Source organism: Cardiocondyla obscurior, linkage group LG19 (genome assembly GCF_019399895.1).
Source record: "Cardiocondyla obscurior isolate alpha-2009 linkage group LG19, Cobs3.1, whole genome shotgun sequence".
NCBI lineage: Eukaryota > Metazoa > Arthropoda > Insecta > Hymenoptera > Formicidae > Cardiocondyla > Cardiocondyla obscurior.
The window spans coordinates 1,489,043-1,511,180 of NC_091882.1; the positions used below are offsets into that span (position 1 = coordinate 1,489,043).

General features: G+C 46.6%; 1 protein-coding gene across 1 annotated transcript; it reads right to left on the reverse strand.

Moving 5' to 3' along the window:
• Positions 1-1,264: 1,264 nt before the first annotated feature.
• Hmx (H6 family homeobox) lies at positions 1,265-16,032 on the reverse strand. The gene is made up of 3 exons (XM_070669726.1): positions 14,358-16,032; positions 6,816-7,150; positions 1,265-2,483 (listed from the first exon to the last, which is right to left on the reverse strand). Exons 1-3 carry the CDS (start codon positions 14,963-14,965, stop codon positions 1,606-1,608), a joined length of 1,821 nt encoding a protein of 606 aa, XP_070525827.1. The 5' UTR covers positions 14,966-16,032; the 3' UTR covers positions 1,265-1,605.
• Between the last annotated feature and the right edge of the window lie 6,106 nt (positions 16,033-22,138).

Here is a 22,138-nt window from a genome sequence, read left to right on the forward strand (position 1 = left end):
GTTTCTCTGATCTTGCATACGCGACACTCGGGTCCTCCCGTGTCGAAAATTAAACTCGCTCAAGTTATACCGACGTTTTAATCCCTGAATTACATCAACGGAGTCACCAGCTTCGCGGTGCGTACCCCTCGGCGCACAAAATTTCGAATGCGAATGCACGATCTTGCACAAAAGTCGTCCACCATCTATTTACAAGAAACAACCAGGGGAAAAAAAAGAAAAAAAAAAAAGAAGACACAGTCCCATAATTAAAATATCAGGGCGTCGCACAGTCAAGGACGGCTTGATAAGATTCCACTCTCGCACCTGTGCGAATCGTCCTCCTCCGCGCGCAATAAAATCGTGAGAGATAAAAGAAAATCGTCCCGGCAATATATGTCATCGATATACGTACACTATCTACAAGAATCCCGAGCTACATATCGAATGCGAGAGGAGCTTAATTTTCCGCCCGCCGGTCGCCGACGAAGTTTTGCATTCCGTTACAATGTAGAGGTAAATTGAAAGCAACGAGGGACGAGCTGTTATTACGTCGGCGAGGAAACCGGAAGGGAAACCGTACGAGTTCGTTACCGGCTTTCGTCACCCTTGGCTCATGGAAGCGACACAAAATCATTAGGTATAATCACAGTTTAATTCCCTGCACAATCGCGCAGACTAGCACAAGTATTTCAGCAGCCCGGTGAAAAAAAGATGTAAGTCAAATGTCTTTCCTTCGCGGACGAATCGAGAAAAAACACTAAAGCAAAGGAATATCCCGCGTCAGCTGAACGTATCGTTACGTAATAACAACGTTATTTTTTTATGACGTTTTAATTATTAGAACACATCGCGCTAACTCTCAACGTGTTTTCGTCTGTGATTTATTTCGAGGAAAAAAATTGACTTAGAATCTTTTTGTCAAGCGTGACAAATAATTTTACGAAATTATCTGCGGGAGATCATACTTTTTTTTTTTACGCAATACCGGTAGATGCGAGTAAACATGAGTACAAGCTTGTATCCCGAAAACGTGGAGTTTCGACTGGTGAAGTAGTCATACATTTTTAACATAACGCGGTTTTATTTGTAACGACAACTTGCCGTAATGAAAATATAATCCGATACTGAAATTTAGATAAGTAAAAATATTATTGTGAAACAAATCGTCGCTCTAAAGCGCGCTATTCACTTCGGAATAAAATAATATTTTAGTATTAAATTGTGGGAGATAAATTTGTTTCCGTTTCTACGTCATTGGCTGTAAAACGTAATAGCAGATCGGAACTCCACGTTTCTCGCGCATACTCACATTTATCCCTGCCGCCCACGGTCACGGGTCCGTATTAGAAAAGCATTTTCGAATTCCAACGTTCTCGAATTACCGCCGAGGGGACAGCCATGCCGTGTCCGTGGTATCGCGGGATCGATCAGGAGACATCGCGGAACGATCGGCGGCCCGTGCCCCGATAACCGTCCATGCGTTCACTCGTCAACATTGATCAGCCAGACGGCGCGGTCCAGGCGAGAAGGCGTCGCCGTCGCGTCGTTGACGGAGATGGTCTTGTTCAAGATCGTAGTCTCCCGCAGCAGCCGCACGCTACCCTCGTAAGTGGTCGGACGGTGTTATTGCGAGGACGTCCGCGGTGGTTGGCCGTTGGGTGGCGGCGGAGGCGGTGGCGGTGGTTGCGGGTGCACCTGGTGGGACAGAAGACTGTGCGCCTGCACGTGGGCCGCCGCCGGGTGGTGATGGTGATGCTGATGGTGATGGGAGTAGAAGATTGGCTGCGCCGTGGTAGGCGCGCACGAGGTGCCGACGCCAACCCCGACGCCGACGCCGACGCCGACGCCGACGCCCACCCCGACGCCGACCGAGTGAGACAGAGCGGACGTCGCCCCTACCGAGGATGGCACCGGAGGACCCGGCGGTCCCGGTGCCGACACCGATACCGATACGCCGGCGGAAGTGCCGGTGCCGGCCGACGCTTCGTGGTACAAGATCGGCACCCTGACTAGCCTTTGAGTGGCGTGTGCCATGTTCGCCGCCTCCAGTTCGGCGGCCAGCTGTCGCTTCCACTTGTTCCGCCGGTTCTGGAACCATATTTTCACCTGGGTCTCCGTAAGCCTGAGCGAGGCGGCGAGACCGGCGCGTTCCGACGACGAGAGGTAGCGCTTCATGTCGAACGTGCTCTCCAGTTGGAACACTTGTGACCTGGAGAACACCGTCCTAGTCTTCTTCTTGCGTTTTATGCTGTTCGATTCGCGGCCGTCCACGCCAACCTGCACGCTGTTCTGATTATTGTTGCCGTTGCCGTTCCCACCTCCTCCACCGCCTCCACCACCTCCAACCGAGGTTCCGTGAAGACTCGTAGACGTAGACTCGCCCTCGCCATCGGCATCCGCACAGTCGTCACCCTCGCCGAGGTCGTCGTGCCCTTCGTCGCCGCTTGACGGACTTCTCGTACGGTGCAGACGGTCGTCGGCATTGTCGTCATCGAGCTCGTCTAGGAGAAGACACATACATTGATTTTTGCACGATATTGTCGCCTAACATTTTTTATTTGTCAAGATCTAATTTATTTCTCAATACTTTCAGCACCCTCGCTCTCCCAAAATCTCCAGAAACTCTCTCCTCCTCGTCATTGATTATTCATTAACGCTGTTATCGTTCTTTCAAAAACCAGAGTTAACTACGCGTGTAAAGATTTACAAAGAAAGTATAATTACTTCGCAGTCCCTTTCCTTTTTCTTTCCATACGTTTATTCTCGCTGAAAAGCTATACTTTTTTACCCGGAATCGATAGTTGCACGCAGAGTTATATTTTCCTGTTAATTATCCCTTTTGCAAGAGTTGCTGAAACAAAGATCTTTTTATTTACGGGGGTCGTTATCTCTTAACCGAGATTGTTCTTAACAAGCAACTACCGCGGAATAAGTCTGATTAACAACGCAAAACTCGCGGGGATCGGGGAATCACGATATCGTATGACGAATAATGATATTTGTAGCGCGGGGTATAAAAGACACATCGCGCGTGTATATTTATTGATATAATCAAACCGTTAACGAGAGGAAGGTAAACGCGTTAATCGCTATTCTTTTTAAACGTGATCCGTATACGTCAATCAATCCGGCGGGAGCGCTTTGGATTTACAAATTCTCTCACGCTCGCTCCGATAAATCGCCATTATACATTTCTCTATCCGTATTGAATATTTAATCAATTAATAGAATGCTAATTAATATTTTATTAATCCATTTTGACATAATTGCTGCGTATTGAATTCCCAGCGCCGCTATCGGTCTAGATGCATCATCCAATGACATTATTTGCGATGCACGCGTATTTGTATAAAATACCGTAATACGGCGCCTCTTTTGTGACGCGCGATAACACGAAGGAAATAATAAAACGCGGAGCGATTTATTCATCCCTCCCACAAATATTTTCTTCATCACCGTGCCTTTTAATTGGCGTGTAATGATCCGCGCCGTCCGCGGATCTCGTCGCGGATGAATGCGAATTGTTTTTTCCTTTTTTCGCGACAAAACTGCGCGGCGGGGAATGTTTAATCTTTTCCTCTGTACAAATGATCGCTGTGGCGCGGACAAAAAGTCAGCCGAAACGTAACTAAATACGATACATTTTTTATAATCAATAATTTGATATTTGTTAGACCGGGAATATAATCGAGACTTGCATATTTTTAAAAATACATACTTTTCAGCCTTTTTTTTCCATTCGTAAAATGCGAGAATCATTATTATTACCGTTAAAACAAGATTTATTTAAAAATCCGTCGGGTTGCAGCCTTAAGCACGTCTTCCTTTTCATTCCATTTTTTCCTCGCTCGATAATTTTAATTATATCCACTTGAAAAAAAAAAATATTTGTATCTAAAAAAAAAAAAAAATTGTTTTACACTGCGCGTTGCTTGTTGCACTTTCTGCACGGTTGTCCCTTTTTCTCGAAGAACCGAATATTCTCACGGTTATTTCAATCTAATTGCGGAGGCTCGGACGTAAGGATGCGTTCCTAATAATAAACACCTCGAGCTCATTGAGCACATAAACATACGTAACAAACGGGATCAACTCATCGTCGAGCTCGGCGATTCCGAGATTTCCACGCGAGAAGGATAGCGACGATCGGACTATTGCCGTCTCATTTTTTTAATACAGTTGTCTCTTTCTATCTAAGGTCCTAACGATCAGTTCAATTGTGGAGCCTCGGGCGTGATGACGTGACGCAATCGCTCTGCAATTACGCGTATTTTCGGTCGCACGGAGGACAGTCTCGTGTACGCGTAAGTGTCGTCGTCGTCGACTAAAGAACGGACAATCATATTCTGTCCTCCCACGTCGTTCTACTCGTCGTCTTATGCTCGGTCTCGTGCGTCGAAAAAGTATCGGAACGACAAGGTTACGGCAGCGAGGAAACAAACAGTCGATGTGTATGCGCGAGAAGGACAGCGACAATCGGACCATATTGCCGTCTCACTCTTTTCGTGCGGTCGCCTCTCTCTATCTAAGGGCCTAACAGTTCAATTGCAGAGTCTCGGGCGTGATGACGTGTCGCAATCGCTCTGCAATTACGCGTATTTTCGGTCGCACGGAGGACAGTCCCGCGTACGCATAAGTGTCGATCTTGTCGAGTAAAGAACGGACAATCATATTCTGCCCTTCCGCATCGTTCTACTCGTCGTTTTGTGCTCGGTCTCGTGCGTCGAAAAAGTGTATCGGAACGACAAGATTACGGCAGCGGGGAAACAAACAGTCGATGTGTATGCGCGAGAAGGACAGCGACAATCGGACCATATTGCCGTCTCACTCTTTTCGTGCGAGTGTCTCTCTCTATCTAAGGGCCTAACAGTTCAATTGCAGAGTCTCGGGCGTGATGTCGTGTCGTAATCGCTCTGCAATTACGCGTATTTTCGGTCGCACGGAGGACAATTCCGCATACGCATAAGTGTCGACCTTGTCGAGTAAAGAACGGACAATCATATTCTGCCCTTCCGCGTCGTTCCACTTGTCGTCTTGTGCTCGATTTCGTGCGTCGAAAAAGTGAATCGGAACGACAAGGTTACGGCAGCGGGTGCGATAGTCGCAGCGAGCACAGCGTCCGGCGTGAATTGCGGCGCGTATTTCTCGGGTATTTTCGACCGGCACCCATCATGAATTTTCCTTCGGCAGGTTTCGGTTAACGTCACGGTCAGACAGAGAGATCCGCGCCTCTCCCGTCTTCGTCGTCGCGGCCAAGACTCAACATGAAAAAGACAAAGTGCGCGAGTGATTTTCAAGGAACCCGAGAAAGACAAAGTGCGCGAAAAACATCTGAAACGCGGTGTTGGACATGTTGCGACCCGTCTCATTTCGCCGTTCAACGCAGAATATCAGTATCGCTTATCCCGTCAACGAGAGATGATCGAAGAACCAAAAACTGACTCTTGGACGTCGCGCTACATCGTGGACTGTTTCCTGTGCCGGGACCGAGGACGATGCGAGGGAGGACTCGGTGGAAGTGAGAGCGACGCTGTGAATATCGGGTGTGCAAATCTATAAGACAATCGTTCGTCCGCGCTTCTTGATTTTAATCGCGGCGATAATCTACAGTCATTCTTGCGGTCGTACGTCTCCCGAGTGACGGTGATTAGAAAGGACAAAGAACAGATCAGTGTAAAGTAGTGTCGAGTGATTCAAAGTGCCACAACGCGTCAGGAGAATCCAGGATACCGCCACGAAGGACAGGAAGGAAGGACAGGAAGGAAGGACAGGAAGGAAAGACAGGAAGGAAGGACAGGAAGGAAGGACAGGAAGGACGGAAAGCAACCTAACCTAACCTAACCGGAAGATATAAATGTGAGTACATTGATAATTAATATTCGAATTATTTAATTGTTTATTATGTAATTATGTAATTATGTAATTATGTCCGCGAAGCACGCGTTCTGTGCTTTCTCGTATTAATTAAAAAAAATTTTGTCGTCGTTGTCGTTAAAAAAAATTAGCATTTTAAATCGGCGGTAGGAAATGATCGCGAGGGCGTTCGTAGGTAGGAATAGTAACTGCCTAAGTGCTTAGGCAAGGTGGCAGAAGCAAAACGATCGTCGAGTAAGGCGATCGACGTTGGTTTGTCGTGAAGGAAGCCGTAGAAGCCTTACCGCGTAGTTGTATACGCGGAGATATATACATAGATACGCGAGAACGTCTATAATGCCCACGCAGACAATATATCTGTATATCTGCGGTGGTGGCCCGCGCGTTAACCCTCGTTTTCCTTCGTCTTTTCTTCGCGATCTATACGTGTTAGCGTTTCACGTCTCAATCGCCCCGAGATATCGATCTGGCGCGTCTGACATATTTCTAGAAGTTCCTTGCTCGAGAGAAAACGATTTTGGCGTTAATTTAATTGAGGACAAGTTCTGCCAAGCAAAAAGTAGAATAGCGCAATCATTTATATTAATTGAAAGCATTTATTAATTATTTTTCGGGTGGGTATTTGGCTTAGAAGCTCTAACGAGATGATGCGATTATTGCAGTAATTATTACCGTATTCTCATTGAAGAAATTGCGTAGAAATTATATTTAGAGTATCCCGTTTCCCTACCGTTCGGTTTTTTGCCCCCGTTAAAAAAATCTAAAAAAATAAATAAATCTAAAAGAAAACCAAGGAAACGCTTTGCGTTCACCGGCTCACCGAGAGCCTCTGTATTAGATCGCCGCTACGAAATCACGTTGGCATCGCTATGCGAGCGCGCGGGGGCGTTCCCTCGAATTATCTTTAATAAGCCGTCTCGATTTGTCCGGGCGGGGGAGGGGCGGGGAATCGGACTTACCTCGCTGCGGGAAAGACGCGGACGCGGGACTGACGCGACTAAGAGTGCCGACCACGTCACTGGGCGAGGGATGCTCGAGCGTTTGCAGGCCGTGCGCTGGCCTCCACGGAAACGGCCAGCCGGCACCGCCGAGCAAAACGCCGCGAATACCGTCGGCGTCGACGATGTCCGGCGACTGTCCGGCGACCTGAACGGCGTTGCTCAGGGCGGACGAGGCCGCGGCAGCCAGCCGGGAATGATGCTGATGCTGCTGCTGCTGCTGCTGGTGGAGATGCTGCAGCGTCGACGGGTAGAACAGGCCGCCGATGCCGACCGGGTATCGACTCGCTATTAATCTGTAAAACAACACGTTGTCGCTTTATAATTTTTTATTATTTTCTTCACATTCGCTTTTAATTTTTAAACGCGACGTGATACGCGCACGCGGACTTTGGGACTCCCCGGGAATTAAAATTAATAAATGTCGAACCGTCGCGAGGCCGCTCAGACATCGGTGATTTTAACCGAGCCAATTTTAATAAATCTCACACGAATTCTGGGATCCGAAAGCGCCGCTCTGCTTTTAATTAAGGACGAGTCGATCAATTTGAATCTGATTTTTCTCTTAACTGGAACGTTGGATAATTGAATGTTAAAAGTGCTCTTAGAATTCGAAGCGATTAAAAACAAAGAACGCCCAATTTTCACTCTGGCCCTCGAGCGATTTTTAGAAGCTTTATTTCACGTTCAAATACAAGAAAAGTTTCTCTCCACAATTTTAATTTGAATAGGTCTTTTGTTATCACAATGATTAACGTCGAATAATTGATTATTAGAATATTTTTTTAATACACGGAAGCGAATTTATGAATGCAGTATTATCGATAGATATTTCTTTTTTCAATAGTTAAATATAATTACGATCCACAATTACAAGTTTAATTGTATTTAGTTAAAGTTTAACTAATCTGATACGGCAAACAATCTCGCGATCGGTTTGACTCGTTTTGCAACTCGAACGCGAATCCACGGAAAAGTATATTGCGATACGCGAACCCTCGCTCTTAAGCCAAAGGCGATTTTACCGAGTTTAGTTCTTCTTCACGCTCGCGGAATCGATCGAGTCGTTCTTTACGTAAGTTAACACTCCGTTGACGGGACTCCGCATGTGTCAACCGTTTGTCACCAAGAGGGAATTTCGCCGGGCGATAGCCGCGACACGACGGTATAAGAACGACGAGGCTATCCGGAGAAAAGCAGGAATTAAGAGACACCCTTCCTAAGAGAATTCCTCGGCGACACGCAATCTTCGGCGCGCCTCCTTCGTCGGTTCCCCACGATTTTCCCGGCATCAAGACGAGATATTGAGGCGCTCTCGAGACGGCTTCGCGCGGCTAGCGGGAGAGGAGAGACGGCCCGAGGCGCACACAAATGCTTCGGAAAAGATAAAGGAAATCTGACAACCGCCTGTTTTGTAAGCATTCAGGGACCCTTCCCTCCTCAAGAAGCAGGTATAAACACCAAACACTCGGATCTCTCTCGGCGGAGAGATCCACCACCTTTTACTGCCTAATTCTGCCGGTCTTGCGTCTCAGGCGAAACACTCAACGTGGATGACTGAGTTTACGAGTTCTCTCTACGTTAGGCCCTCCAAGACTTTTTTCGGCAACGCGCTCTCTCGAATCTCTAGGTCACCGCGATCCCACTTGACTCGTGATTGAAACGTAATTCGCTTTTCATTTTTATTTCTCTTCCATCGATGATCTTTCGCTAGTGAGGCTACAGCGTTAAACTCGCAGGTTCGTGCTTCGTCCAGTCTTTCGATTTCGTATGCATAATATTTTCATATTTAATTTAATATAATTTCAATAACAACGATGGTTTTATTATTTTTTTCTTTCTTTTTTTTTGTTCTTTTAATTTACGAAATAATGATATTTCTTTTTATTTCGAAGTACCGTTCTTGTTGTTGTAAACAAAGTTCAGCTCTTAAACAATTGTTGCATTGAACTGATGCATCGTCTCGCTCGCGCGTTGTCGGTCGCCTCTCCGCACGCGTTGTCGCATCGTCTCGCTCGTACATCGTCCAATTCTTGAGGACTTTTATACTTGTCTAGGAGATCTACTCACCCACTAAGTACCCTTCATATATACAAGAACACCCTATATATTTCGAATTTTTTTTCTGCTCGACTTGCCCGCGATTTCGTGAGGGGCTTACATTTAAAATTGTTACCGCGGGCGCGGAATCGCGAACGGAAGAATGAGAATCCATCTGATATAATCCCGCGACAGAGACTGCCTCGTTAATTACAGCACTGATGAATGATTCGTTAATTAGGATGGAATCGCGCTACAAGTTTCAAAGGAAGATACGATAAAGCCTATTGTGTATGATCGCCCATTCGCGAACGATATGAATGTTTCGACGTTGGGAACAAATGCTACGGGATGAGCGATGACGGCGGCTGCAGAATCGCGATTCGTAATTGTGCCTGAATACAATTCCCTCCGATTTCGCCTCGACGTTGCTTCGTCACGGAAGCAGCTTAATAAAAAAAAGAAAAAAAAAAAAGTACACGAAAAGACAACGGCTGACACAAAGGTGTGTGATGCTGGCACTCCCAAATTAAGATATTTTTTTTTTTTTAATCAAGTTACATTCGTTTTTCCACGTATGTCCAATAAAAAATTTTATTTGTCCACCTTTATAAAGAAAATTATTTACAATAATTATTTTTTTTTTGGTACCAGTAACCCCACGATACAATTTCTTTATTTTCTGAGTGCCATACGTTTATCCATCTTTTGTCCACGTAAGTTCAACTAAAAATTTTATTTGTCCACCTTTATAAAAAAAAGCATCACACACCTGTAATGAAGCCAAGTAGCGTATTTAGCCGAACGCTTTGAAAGCCAATAAATCGTTGTTGGGTCATCCCGACGACACTTTTATAAGACACGATGTAACGTAACAAGAGATTTCATCGTGTTGCAATTGCACACACGTACGAGGAATAAGAGATAAAAATCGAGTTGCAATGTACAAAAAGAAGAAGAATGCTCTTTGACGTTCTCCATATTTATCATATCCGTTTACTTCTTTTCCCTTTATTTCTCCTTATTAATATTCGATAATTTATTATCGCTGTTCCTTTATCCTCCATTTTTTTTTTTTTATGATTCAATGTGTGGCACAGCGTGATGATCGCACGTTGAGCATACAGATTGCAAACTGCTTTGGGCGCACTTTCGCTAGCAAGCACAATCGACTTCTCTTTCTTCGCCGCGCTCCTAACTACCCTCGGTGTAACGATACACGACGAAACGTATCGTGTTACGAGCGATCGTTAACGGCATAAAGAGTTTATATTTGAGAATGGCACTTACTAGGCACACAAGCAGAGGTAGAATAATAATCAATACAAGCGGTAAAACACGTCGTTGAAGAGAAGGAGGGAACGCTTTTAACGGAAATACCCAATAAAGCCAAACTTGAGTGTCATGTTAAAAAAATGCACAAATCTAATAAGAACTCAATAAAATCTTGGAACAATTTCTTTATCGTCTCGGCAAATAAATTAATAATCTTTAAAAGACTTAAAAAAAATAAAATATAGTCTTGCTCGCGCGTTGTCGCATCGTCTCGCTCGTACATCGTCCCAATGCGATACTTGCAATAAAACTTAATTACTTCATCCGATTTGTTCCGCACGCTCTACGTAATCTTTCGAGATAAAATGCACGTACTGGTTTCTTGAAAAGTTTCGCGCAAGCGATTTTAATTAACTTGTCGTCGAGATAGCGTCGCTAATGAGATTCATGGGTTTCTGAAAATTGCTGACGGCTTCTTCGGTCCAAGTTGCACCTTCGGGAGAGAAGTCGGATGCGATTGTTACGATTTCATAAAGCGTATACGTACACCGGGTGTATCCAGCGCGCAAATCCCTGGCCGCGTACTTACCCTCGTCTACGAAGAAACGTTATTATTTGATCAGTTGAGTTATATATTATATAGACGCGCATGAAGGATGGATAGTGCACCGCCGAGATCGCATGACGTTAACTTCTCCCTCATCGCCGACCTTGGCAAGCGAGAATCTCAGGGTGGCGTAGAACGGCGATTTAATAATAAATTGGGACTAGAACTTGCGCGCTTCCTCCCGGAAGAGACGTAAGGGCTGCTCGCTCGCGGCAAATGGGATAGGTAGCCGTTTCTCGAGGGAATCTTAGGCTCCTTAACCTTGGGACTGCACGCGGCGTTTCATCCGCATCCATTAAGCGCCTCCGCGCCTAATTGATTTTTTGCCGTCCTACTCTGTGCGCCGACCTGCGCGTTTCGGCGGCAAATTTTGGCCCGCGACGTTAATTAGCGCGCTTGCGAAATTATGCCCGAGCTATACGGGCGCGTCCGCGCCCGTGTGCGTACGTGTGAAAATGGCGCGAGCGCACGATCATCGCGTAATTCTATACCGCCGCGCGAATTTTTGTTGAATTGCATTTAAACGTGTAAATGGATCCGAACGAAATATATGCATTTTGTAATTTTACGTATCGCCGCGGCGCGGTTATTACGAGCGAGACGCGCCTCCTCCGCGGTGCTTTTGTGATGCGCGAATATTCGTCGTGCGTTATTTGAATATTCATCATTATATTTGTTTTGCGTTAAGTTGCATTTATCCGTAATTTATGCCTTTTTTCGCGTCATTTAAAGAGAAAAAAAAATCTATATATTATTTATTTCGCATAGTTTTTATGGAATTTATGTTCAATTTTATTTCAACTATTTTTTGATACAAGTTTAACAAAGACCAAGTGTCCACAAATTTAAAATTAATTTATAAATGCACTTTGAGGGATTCTGCCGATTGCAAGAGTGATTTGTAGTCTTTGAAGTATCTAAATTCGTGCTTTTCGGTGAAAGTAAAATTAGCCGCGCGTTTTCGATAGAAAGGAAAATCGGTTTATTAAAATTAACTGTTTATCCTCCGCAATAAGTTCGTTTGCGCACCGGGGCGCCACTCGACGGGACCTTCCTCGTCTAATGGAGTGTGCCCCGGCGGTGCATACGAGTGGAACTTAATCAAATGGTAAACGGGTGGAAAACAAGCAATCGTTGCCGCCGCGCCGGCACCCAAGCATAGCGAGAGAGCGCGGAATGGGATCGAGGGGGGCACTAGAAGGACGTCGGTCGTCAATCGAGGAGGGGGTGTAAATCTGATAAAATCATCTCGAACCCTCGAATCTTTTCCCTGCCCCTCGCGGCGCGCGGATGCCTCGCAGATGTATCCGATAACGCGCGGGGGTCCTTCTAAATAACGTAAGTAATGTAAGAGGGTGGTGTTGTTGCTACGGTTGTTATTAAATGAGACAGCCTAATAGGCCCATTACGGTCCCCTCGCCGGTCCATTCCCACATAATATAATCCTCACCGCACGCGCGTGCCCGCTCGTTGCCGCTACCCCTTACTGTTTCACCACCCCCGAGATGTCGTGTCTTGATCCGGGCGAGGCTCACGCCTCCGGAGATCTTCGGTCCGCGAAAATCCCGGCACGTCCCTTCGCCTCCCGGTAATCCAAGCTGACGGGCACGGACATTGGGTCGTCGAACACGCTGTTCGATCGGAAGATACTTTTCGAGCTTGTTTCAACAATTTAGAGTCAATTTTTCCGTCGGCTGGAGACGTCGGGAAAACTTAGCGTCGCCTGCGGTTTTCATAACTCTTAATATCGAGCGACAAGAGCGAGTCTTAATAAATTAATAAAACGAAAAGTCGGCGAGAAATTAAGTATATCTGTTACAATTTAGGAAAAATTAGCTTCCCGAATTAATTATAATTGAAAGTGAGGAGGCTATAATATAATTTTTTAATTACCGTGATAAAAATACAATTTTCTCTTTAACTTTACGAGTTTTTTTAAATAATAATTGTAACGCTACCGTGTCATGGAAATTAATGTTTCCTCGATTTTTATCAAACCGCATATTAACGCACGTAATTCGGTTAGTACAATTCACATATCACAAATTCAAAATCGTGAATGAGCTCGTGAATGGGTTTGCATAAAATTATGCGAATAACGGCGGTGAATAGTCGAATATAATTAATCCATTGCGATGGTGTTGTCGAATCTTCCGGGCTAAAGCTTTGCAAATGCGTGTTTTTATCGTGGAAACGCTAACGCGCAGCGGAGTTTCTAATTGCCTGAGAGAGGGTGCGGTCTTAATTTATTCAACAATTCCGCCAATTACGCGAGCGGTGAATATGAATAACGACGATGTTACTACGAATTAATTAATCATTAGCAAGTATTAGCAACTCCATTTGCCGACACTTTTGTATTAATATTAAATGGCCGTGGCGTTGAATTAGCCGTTAAACGATGGCGTTTAAATCATTGAATTATGCAAAGGAACTCGTCCTCTCGTTTCTATTACTTTTTTTTTTTTTTCTTTTTCTTTTTTTTGCGATTGCTACAAACATTTCGTCATAATCGCGCGCTACAAACACAAACTGAATTATATATAAATGCAAATCGATATATTCTATGTTTTACTTTGGTGACTGATGTACCGTTCTGCGCGGTGAAATGAATGGCGATCGTTGATCAGTACAAAGGTTCAAATTTCGGTTAGCTATTTTGGTGGCACCAACCTATAAAATCGAAGGTCGCATTGCCGCATCCGACTGCGTTTAATGCGGCGATATTGTGTCCATCGCGTACGCGAACAAATAACGTAAGCCGTGCACGTGTTTGCGGTGCGTGGTATACTTGCGATTCAAAAAGTATTACATTAGCGTAAAATCGCTTCGTTTTTTATGACATGCATAAGAAAGCGTACGTGAGAATGAGATTTTCCTCGCGGAAGTAATGCCGAGCTGCCGACGATAAAATTTTAAGAATAAATTTAGAAAGAGACCGCCTCACGCGATCGTATCGCATTAATATATTTTGGATATCGTGAAAATCTTGCGACCGTTTGAAATTAGAGGAAGACTGATCGCTCCGACAATTTTCAATGCGTCAATAGCTTTTGAGGTTTCAATAACCGATTAAAAGCGAAGAGAACCAACGAGTCGAGAAGCTCAAACAAGCATTAAAAAAACAGGAGGAATTTATTCTCCATTTAAGCTCGAGCGCACTTTGCCTCTTTCCGCCGGCGGGAATTGAAGAGGTATTAATATTAAAATATGCATTGTTGAAAATTGAAGCGATAGACGAACGTGTGCAATTCTTTTCCGCAGTGGAGAATGAGCTTGTTAAAAGAAACTATGTTCGAATGAAATTGCGAGACACCTGATACGTTCTGTGTATATTATTTGCGCATTAGTTCACAAAACGACACGTGCAAAATTTATCGACGTCACATTAATCTCGTATTTGGCTCGAAAATAAGAAAACGATTTGTTAGCGATATCAATCACGTAACTTGGCACTGACGTGTTCGCAATTTTCAACAATGCAGTATTTTATAACGATTCTATTTGTTCGTAATTTGACTTTAGAAAAATATCTCGAGTAGGTAGTTTTATCGTTGAATCGTCGAGGCTTGAGTATGTACCTTGATAGCATCGCGAGATCCGCCGAAGCCTGGTGTCCTAGTAGGGGGTTGGCGGAAGCGTCGCCGGGCGGGGAAAAGGTCGCGGCCGGACTAGTAGCACTGGTAGCACATCCGATACCGATACCCGCGGAATTCGCTCTAGGCTCGAGTCCGGGATGACTTGCCGCGGATAGGCCGCTCCGTTGACCGCCGGATAGTCTCAATGAAGTGGGCGAGGACGATATTCTTCCGGGGCTGCCGCACGACGGCGGAATCCTCTGCGAGTTTTGCGAATTCGCCGGTGGTAGCGGCGACGTTCTATCGACGTCCGATGATTGTCTCTCGCCGGAGCCCGTGGAAGTTGTCGAGTCGACGGGCGGCGACTCCGGTCTGCCGAGGATGCTCGAGATGCTGAAGGACGTGTATTGCGGATTGCAGGCAGGCCTGAGCGCCGGCTTGCTCACCGTGTCGAAGCTAAACGAGTGGTGGTGGTTGCTCAGACCGCAGCCGGACTTGCCGTTTTTCTCTTGCAGCAGCAGCTCCGCCGGCGTCGAGCTGCTCCTAGATCCCTCGAGTTCCAGGTCCTCCTCCGACACAACTGACACTTCTATCTCCGTCTCGCCGGACATTCTTCGAGCCGGCGCGTCCGGGGAGATTTCTCGCTGCGGCACTTCTTTCTTTCGCGGCTAGCTTAGCTAGCCCGGCACGATTCCTTTGAATAAAGCTGGGGGGTTTCGTTTCCGATGCAAGCCGCGCGGCGTCAACGCTTCGGTATTCGTTTATGTTCGAAAGCACCGAACGTCGAGCGGCCGACGGTTGTAGGGTGCCCGCGACGCGTTTCGGTGGCTATCTACCTCCGACAATCGCATATCAAGACGACACACAGATACGTTGCACACGGCGCGGAGTTGCTTAGGCGCGGATCGTCGGTAATCGAAGCGCGGCCGTCGCCAGGACGTCTTCGCGCGTCGTCGTGGATCGCAGACGGATCGCTCGATCGCGCGACATTCGTAAGCGATACCCTGGACGACAGGATGATAGGAGACAAGACACTTGGACGGCCCACCCTTCGCGGAGTCGCCCTCTCCCACGAAGGTCCTTCCCACACCCCCTCTTCCTGTCTTCGTCTCTCTTCCTCTTTCCCCTTTCACCACTACATGTCCGCTTTAGTCTGTCACGCAGCTTTTCCTCTTCTTTTTGCTCTTCGCTCTTTTTACCGGTCAGCCACGCAAACGTAAAGCGTTCCTGCGCGATAAGCACCGTTACTTTTCTCGAGTCACCGTAACTGATTGCCAATCACTCGTCACAAGTTGATAATAATTAATCATCGAGGGGAAGTTGATACGCGCGGTTCTCGTTTTCGTTTCAAGTAGGAATCCACGCGACGTTGAAGTCAGGAGGAGGAAAGAGTTGATATTCGGCCGAGCGGAGTCCATAAGATAACCCGTGCTCGACGCGTCGCGTCGGAATTTCGACTCGCGCGCGTGTCGTTAGAGCGTCGGCGCGCACTGACAATGCGCCCGGCGCTCGCATTAGAGAGAGAGAACGGCGCGGAAGCAGCCTCGTGTCCTGCGATACGTTTTTTCGCGGCGAGTGACGAGGCACGGCGAGCGGATGGACTGTACTCGCGCTACTAAGGGTAGGAAAACGTCGGAGAAACCGCAGGTCACACGTACGTGGAGAGGCTCGTTCGCAGACGCGTCAACGTAAACGCACACACCTCACGGACGTACGATCTCATATGGCGTAGAGGAGGAGCCGAAGGGCGCGGGACGCTGGCGGCGAGAAAGAGGGAACACGGCGGCGGGGAGTAAGATAAAAAGAAAGAACGCTTCAGAGTCACGCTTCGAGAGTCACGGGGGTAGTTATTGCGCGCCGCGCGATAGCTAGACTACGGGGTCCGAGTAAGGACGAGGGGAGCGGGCCGCCGCCGCCGCCGCTGCTCGCCAGAGCAGGGCGAGCGGATAAATTAGAGGGTGCCAGAGAAAGATGGCAGGAGGGCGCACGCTGCTGACGCGCGCGCGGTGCAGGGCGAGGAAGGCGGTTGAGGGGAGGGGAAGGTTTAGCGGAGGGTGGCAAGCGAGCGAGGACGGCTAAGCTGCAAGTTGTCGGAAGGGGTGTCGGTGCGGTTGGGGTAGGTAGGGCGGAGCCTACGGCTTGCCAGGGGTTGGCTCTCCGGATTTCTCATAGGATGGTAGCACGATCGATGACTCGCACCGCACATGACTACCCGTCGGGGTAACCCTCGCCGTGGACCAATCGCGTCGGTCGCACCGTCCTTAACTCGAAAGATACTCGCCCTCGACGTTCCGCGCCACGGCGGCGGGTGAACGGGGTGGTTATACGCGAGGCGACGTGGACGTAGGGGTCTAGTCGGCAGGGGGGAAAGGGGGCGAGGGAGGGAAAGAAGGGTGGCGAACGCTCGAAACGGGGAAGCGGGATGTGCGCGCCGGGATGTGCGGGGGGTAACACACAACCCGGTGGCGGTAGCCGCGCCGCGCCGTGTTACTTATCCATTATAACACTCCAAGATCTTGATTTAAGCCTGCAGCCAGTGGTGAGCTTTTAACCAATTAGCCTTTATAGCCTACTCCCTCCGTCCTCCCGCTTCCCGCCGATCCCTCTCTTCGCCGCCCTTCGAGCTCGCTTCGTCGGGTCTCTTCCTACCGTGGAACGTGTGATGGTAGCCGCCACGTTGATGTACCTACGTATCCTATACTAACGTCCTCGTCCACAACCGCACGATATACCCACCTAATTTACCGGTTCTCCTCATCCTTCCCTCCTCCCCTTTTTTTCTCCTCTCTCTTCCTCTCGGCGTTATCTTTCACTCTTCTCGCTCTCATTATGCATATCTATTTTTCTCTCTTTCCGTCTTCGCGTCTTTTCGTTATGTACCTACGCGCATTATGCGCGTTGGGGTATCGGCGGGATGCATTTGTGCGTACAAGTACGTCGAACACGTATGCGTCGCAAAACGCGCGGTGGGATTGAATGCAAACGGTCCAATGGAGAACTGCTCTTGGGGCGACACCAGATACAATAGCAGGACGATGCAAATTAAGAGCGGTCGCGATCGAACCGCGGTTTAGCATCTTCTCGTCTTATTCTTTCCTGGCGGCTTATCGATTCAAAGACGCATCCCGGATTTTTCGCCTTGCTTCTGGCCGCGTGATAGCGGTGCTACTTGCAGTTATCAACCATATCGTTTGACGTAATTGTCTGTATTTTTGCTTTTATTATTATTCGAAACGATATTAAACTTTCGAACGCCCCATTATTACAGTTGCTACTTCTGGACGGTGTTTAAAATTACTGATCCATTTTGATATTCATGTACAGAACAGTAATTAAATCCCTTCTTCTTAAATTCACGTCAAAGTGTAAATTTTGCTCGGAAAAAAAATAGGAGAAAAATATTCGTAAATCGTTAAAATTATTTAGTTCCGAGTATAGACGGTGGTCTCATTAAAAATATATTTTTCATACGAGTTGGGCACACGTGCAGATGCCAAAGCGACTGTTACTCTTTCCCGCCGCGGCGAAGGAAAAAAGTGTATTCAATCGCGACCGAGGAGAGCTATAACAGCATCGAGTGGCTGTAAGCCGATTATCGGAAGGAGACGGAGGCGAAAATGTTTTTATGCGTTTTAATGGAAAAATTCATTTGCGTCAGAAATATTTTATTAAACCGCGCTGCGGCGGGCGGTAACTCTGGGATATCCAATGCCGCCTTCGCGACAACCGTTTCGTGTTTATGCGACACGACTCTCGTCTCTGCAGTTGATATCAGAAACCCTACCCGCGCTTTTCCAAAGCTCATTGAAGGCCCCGATGCGTTACACCTCTCGGCGAAGTTCGCGTAAACCAGGACGCGGTACACGCGATACCGCGCGCACCGATTTTAGTTTCCACGAGGAGACTTTTAATTCGGCCGACGCTAATATTACTCCCGGATTATGCATATATTGTTACACGTAAATCGGGGTAATAACGGACATCCCCGAACACGGCATTAATTTTTACAACGCTCGGACGAAATTGCGTTAAATTAATTCTGTTTCAAACTCGCGCTCGTGTAACTTGAACTTTTTTTTTTTTCTTCCCCCTTTTTTTTTTCATTATTATTCGACGGAACAGCGGTAATCTCTCGATGTTCTGGTTCCCCGCGTTCTCCCGTTCGCGATTCGTTCGAGCGAATTCCCGCGGTCCGTCTCATCGACGATTATTTTATTCCGACGACGAATGGCGGAGGATAACTCTGCGCGAGACTCGGGTGGGTTGATTTTTTGAGGGAAACAAAATGATTTGCGCTCTTCCTTTTTCTCCATCTGAGATCTGAAAAGCGGCAACAGTTTTGAGAAATACCTGCGGCGAAAGATGCAGGCGGCATTAAGCGAAAGAACGTTAAATACGCGTCGTTTACCGAATACTAAAACACGCATTATTTGCGCAAAATACGAGCGGTCTCTAAAGCCAACGTACACGTGGACTATTAGAGAAGTGCGATGGTGTGCGGTTCGCTTTAGCGTGAAACTGACCTCTCCACGTACATAGTAGACCGGCGCGGTAAACTGCACTTTAGCACTGGCAGAACGGCTTAACCGATATTGAAGCGAAATCCTGTAAGCTCTTAAAACATTTAACGTCATTATGAAACATCTGTAGTGCTCCGCGCGGCGGCAGTTAGTATCACTTAACCGATAATTTGTAAGCCACTTCGGCATTATCATAAAATTCGCCGAACAAGTCCGTCTAATAGGTTTGTTGACTTTTCCCTGTTAATTTTAACCGTCTGCCTTCGCGAAACAATAAGCGAGACGCGAATTGCATCCCTCGCGTGTTAATCTGACTCCTCGCGCTCCGGAAAACGTGCGTGTTTGCTTGCGAACGCCGCAAAACCGGATACGGTCATCGTTTTTGCGTATTTGCGCCGAAGATTCTTCGAAGAGCAACGTGATTGCACGTTGTAACAGAAGCTTCTTCTGTTTTCCTCGCGCGCCACTTTTAGTCGGCGTTTAACAGCGGAGAAGTCTTCTATTTTCGGGCGATCGTTTTCTTCGCCAGCGAGATTCAAGGCCGGCTTCGCTGGCAGTTAATTTTAGCCCCTGAGCACATAAACGGCTCATCTAAGTATCCTCTGACGAGTTCCCTCCCCCCCCCCCTCCCATAGTAATACCCTTTATTCTAGCAAAATTTTTAATTAACGGCGCTGATGGAAATCGCGACGCGGTATGAAAATATTCGGTCATTTTCAATCACGGGGCGGTACGTATGCGCGCGATGTATTTAATTAATCTCGCAAATACCAAAGATGATATAGCGGTGGAAGTAAAAAATCCCTTTTACCTCGCGTACCATTTTGGTGAAATTCCCGCGCCGCGAATTGCGCGACATCCGTTCGGGCGAATATCGTTTTCGAGCGCGGTTAAAATCGAGCGTAATATCGTTACAGCGGTGGGAGAATGCGATCGTCGGCGCATCGAGCTCGTCATATGTGACGATGATCGCCGCGAAAACCAATCGGGCGCCGCAGGTGAAAACGTCCGTCCATCGGGCGTCGAGCGCTCTTTAATTTCCGCGTGTCACGCCGCGTTGCACCCAGATTTGACAACCCATTCACGAAGAAGTCAAAACACGTCCCGGGAGGGGCTTCATCGGCGACTTGGACCGCCGGTCTGATCGATATCGCCGCGATGGGTATCAGCGATGGCATTATTCGCGATGACGAGCGCAGGGGCAGCCGACGCGACGGATGACGTGCTCCTCCACCGCTGGGTCCTTTTACCCTCCTCGGCGGCCCGGGCCATTAAAAGGGCGAAGGACGTCCCAAAAGGGATATTGCGCCGGGTTTCGCTCTCCGAATAGGTCGCGGTCGCGCGGGATAGATGGATGGTGGCTGTCTCACCTACGACACCCGCGGCTCTCTCGGTGGTTTTGCTTCGGTGAGCCCACATGTCGTCGTTAACGTCGAAAGAGGCGAGAGTGGAAAACGGGACTCGCGCCCCGATCGGCCCACGCCGGTAAATGCATCTCCCTAATAGCGCGGAGCAACGGGCTGAGAGTGGATTCTCGCCGGGGACGAATCGAGTCGCGTATGTCGGCATTTATCATCGATTAACTTGCAAACGGGCGAAGTGTCTTTGTCTGTACGCCCCGAAACTTACTCTGAAGCACGTGGGACAAATCGCTCCGAGATTCTCCTAGCGCGATGGATCCGGTTAATTTTTGCGCCCGCCGCGCGATGTACAATTTATATGGCTGTAATGCGGATGAGCATAAATGCGATAAAAAACATGACGTTTCTAAAATGGCAGAAATTTTCATGGTAAAATCTATTTTTCGCGTCCGCTTAAAAGTGACGATTTTTGAATCTGCAATGTGATTTTACGATAAGCAAAATAACGCGCTGGTTATTTGGCAATAAATTAATTAATATAGAAATCATATTTTATTAATGTATCAATATCCGATTTCTAAACTAATCCACGAGAAACGGTTCTCAACAATCTTTTTAATCGTTCGCAGATTTATCAATAATAACCCTAACTATTTTACAAATTAAAAAACGTGCGATGAGCAAAAATAATGTCATTTAAGAAAAATTATTTATTTTCCGTTTTCGATTTTTTTAATTATTATTGAAATATATATTTCTTTTTTAACAATGAGACAACATATACTGCAACGACATTGCAAAAGTGATGCGAGGCAGGCGAAAAATAAAGGCAGAAAAAAAAAAAAGAACCCCGCGGATTATCTTCCTTATCGCATATTGTAAAAGGACGTCGCGTCGCTTGCGTTTGACCGTTTCTTTTTAATTCACGAGCGTGTAACAATTTTTTCCTTCTCGCCTGCGGACGTAGACAACCACTCCGGGCCCGTGCTTTGAACGAAGCTCGAGTTGGCGTTTGCGGCTTTCCGCTTTCTCGCGAGCCGCGAGGTGTGGCTATGCGTGGCGTGCGCGCCACTCATTTGCGTCCGTCTAACTTGGAGCCCGTTAGCCGCCGCTCTGCCTTTTTTGCGTTTTTACCGCGTTTTTACATCTTGCTTATGCCTGTGCATTAATTATCTTCCGGCCGCGGGAGAGAGAGAGGTGGCTTTTTTGATACGGTTTATCGGCGACATCGAATCGGTTAAGCCAAATGGGATTAAATAATGCCTCCTCTAATTAGCTTCGTGGATTACAGGAAAAAAAAACTCGATGGACTAGATTAAAGTTATGTTTTCAGACGCGAAACGTGACGGCCGACAGAAATATATATCCCGTTTGAGAATTTATTAATTCATAGTTTCAAGTAATTTTATTTAATTGTAAGTCAAAAGTGATATTTCTCCCGTAACTTTTATTGTCTTTATCTAAAAACTCAAAATTTTTATTAACTCCCAAAAAATAATTTTAAAAGGTACGATGTTTATACTTTTATATTTCATCGATCTTTTTTTTTTTTTTGTATAAATTTTTTGAAAAATTTTACGCTAGAGATATCAAGGCGGTTAGAATATTATTTAGCGTGAAGAGTGAAAAATATCTCGAACATGCAATTTTTTCGAAATTGTGTATAAGAATTATATGACACCAATCTGCATGAGCTTCAGTGGAGTTGTAGAGTTCTGCCGGTGACTGTAACATAAAATAGAAAATATTAATGTAGACATGTCTATATTAATTAAGAAAATTATTTAAAAAAAAAACAGAAGTTTTTTTTTAAGAAAAATTTTATTAAAAAAATTTATGCCCACCTAAAAGTTGCTCCGCCGATGCAGGATGCTCGTCCCGGGCCTACTCCTCCTCTCAGATG

Bases quoted from the DNA above. Each gene is read 5' to 3' on its own strand.
- Hmx (XM_070669726.1), bottom strand. From the start codon at position 14,965: ATGTCCGGCGAGACGGAGATAGAAGTGTCAGTTGTGTCGGAGGAGGAC. The intron at 7,151-14,357 runs GTACATACTCAA...GTTGTTTTACAG, and splicing joins GATCTCGCGATGCTATCAAG to ATTAATAGCGAGTCGATACC. The intron at 2,484-6,815 runs GTAAGTCCGATT...GTCTTCTCCTAG, and splicing joins CGCGTCTTTCCCGCAGCGAG to ACGAGCTCGATGACGACAAT.